Raw genomic sequence first — 2,343 nt, 5'->3', positions numbered from 1 at the left:
GCCACTTGCTTTTGCTTGTGGGCGCTGTAATATTTCCTCCATGGCGTTCCCAAATACTGGCAGGACTCCATCTACGGTATGCTCATCACCAATAACTACCAACATCTTCAATTCTTTCAAATTGTCGCTAATGTCATAATAAGAACCCCAATATATTGAAAACACAGCTAAGATCGATGCAGTCATCAACAAGTTGATTAATAAAAACCGTTTATGTATTTGTATCCTGTATGGTTTATACTCTTTACTAAAGAATGAAACATGCTGTGGTGGAGGTGATGGTGCCAGTTTTTGACTGACAGGATCTGGGTGTTTTTCATTATGGCTTAACACCTTCAGACTAGGTTGTACGGCTTCTTGTCCACCATCAGCATAGACAGGAGTAGCAGATGAATCGCTATTTACAACTAATCTGTGTTGTGCAGTTGGTTCTCTTTCCTCCATGAATGTGTCGTTATCTCGTTCAATTGAATTGTTGGAAATATCTTCACTCTTGTCGCTACTCATATGAATGGGAGAACTTGTGTTGTGGTTGGTTGACTGTTGAATAGTTTGTATTGTAGAAAAAAAAAATACAAATCTCTTTGGTAAAAAGTTAGGGGGAAATTGTGGTTGATTATAAATACTAAATGATGATTAATATTTTTTTCGAAGGTTTTCGTTGTGTACGTAACGGCTGCATTTGTATTTGCTTTCTCAATTTGTAATAAACCCTTTTTTGTGTTACTCTAGTACGTTTCTTTTTTTAGATTTCTTTTTTCGTATTGTTTTTTGAATTTTAAACCTCATGTCATTGTCGATAAATTTCGTAAAAGGTCTTTTGGTTATGCTGCCTAATTAGGAAATAGGAAGAGACCGAACCCGAGCTCACCGCTCTTCATTGGATCATTCTACAAGATAGTAATAGAGTAATGTGAAATCTTCAAAACCAGTGATCGGAAATAGATTCCTATGGAGTCTATGGTGTAATCACGCATAACTTTAAAAATGTAATAACCGTATTTTCTTAATTAATTTTTTGTTTGGTATATACGGCGTTAGGCTTCGGAAGTATTCCTATTTTGGAACTTTGCGCGAACTGTACTATTGAATCTATTAGTGAATGAGAAACGATGTGAGGCATTCTCCAATTGAGTAACTTCTGAAGTGAACAACGTTGCAATGTGATTTGTTGCCGAGGGCCAGATGCATCAAATGTATTGCAATTCTCATTTCTGTACAATGGTGGTCCGAGGAATTTTCGGATCTAATTGGTAGCACCGGCAATCATTTTCGGATCCGCCCCATATTAGATTTAAAAATGCACGGTGGTAAGCTTAATTACCGGCCCGAGCTCATTAAGACAAGAAACGATTTGAAAACAATTGCAGTTTAGTGATAAATTAATACTTGATCCTCATGGTATCCCTCATCTGTACCCGAAAGAATGTGTAGTTGATGTAGATCCTATACGTCTTTCCTCTTGTAAGATTCTAATGCTTAAGTTTAACTTCAACTGTGCGTAGTTTTGCCTAATTTTTTGCAATCTCTTTTAGCGTAATTTTATCGACACGGAAATTCAATACTTCTTGAGGTCTTCTACAATTAACTTTTGCCGCCTTAGGCGTCTTTGCAATATCCTCTTGAGAATAACTCACATTCTCTAACAGGTAGATATGTAGGTGGCATTTAGTGCCCATAGGAAAACGTCTCTTTGAAGATACTTTTATAATGTAAAATGGTATGTAGCTACGCAGTTTCCACTATCAATCCCACCACTCTCTTGCTTTTTCGTTAAGCTCTACGCCTGAGAACCCTTTGACTTCGTCACGCAAGTAATTATTTTTCTTGGCCATAGTCTCAAAGCAAAAAACACATCCACTTGGAGTTACAGTGAGACGTTGGTTTCTAGAGAAGGTAACGATTATCCAAGTCAAACAAATTCCAGCTTGTTTACTCTAGGTGTGAACTGGGGTAGTACATTCAAGTACATATTCAAGACCCATAAATATATCACATGTCCTATTCATTACCACTTTGGAATTGAATAGCGTCTTCATTACTCACTTGATGGTTCTAATCGAGTGAAGATGTAGTTGACAAGGATGTTGTAAATGCAACGAATGGTACCCATGTTAATGTTGTGGTATCTTGTGTGCTGATAGTGGGCTTGATTGGTTGTAAGAACTTATGATTAAAAATTCTAGAAAAAAACTGCAAACCTACTCAAAATGTCTCTATACTGATGTAATATCTGTTTCCACAGTCTACGCATCTTCTTTGGCACCTCTATCTTCAACCCCTCGTTTTGATTCTTCCTGAAGTTTTGCAGCAGCAGCCTTCTTATCCATGGCTTTGGAGTAA

At 37.2% G+C, this 2,343-nt stretch overlaps 1 protein-coding gene across 1 annotated transcript; it reads right to left on the bottom strand. All coding sequences in view use genetic code 12, as the record gives it.

Annotated features, from left to right (window-relative positions):
* On the bottom strand, positions 1–507 carry CORT_0B04600 (hypothetical protein; the record flags this gene model as incomplete). Its single annotated transcript, XM_003867557.2, has 1 exon — positions 1–507. A coding segment is annotated over one exon (507 nt), but the record flags the coding sequence as incomplete, so codon positions are not given.
* Positions 508–2,343: the final 1,836 nt, after the last annotated feature.

This window comes from Candida orthopsilosis (assembly GCF_000315875.1).
Source record: "Candida orthopsilosis Co 90-125, chromosome 2 draft sequence".
Lineage (NCBI taxonomy): Eukaryota > Fungi > Ascomycota > Pichiomycetes > Serinales > Debaryomycetaceae > Lodderomyces > Lodderomyces orthopsilosis.
The sequence above is the reverse complement of the archived record's forward strand: the minus strand, read 5'-3'. Positions and strand labels throughout refer to the sequence as shown.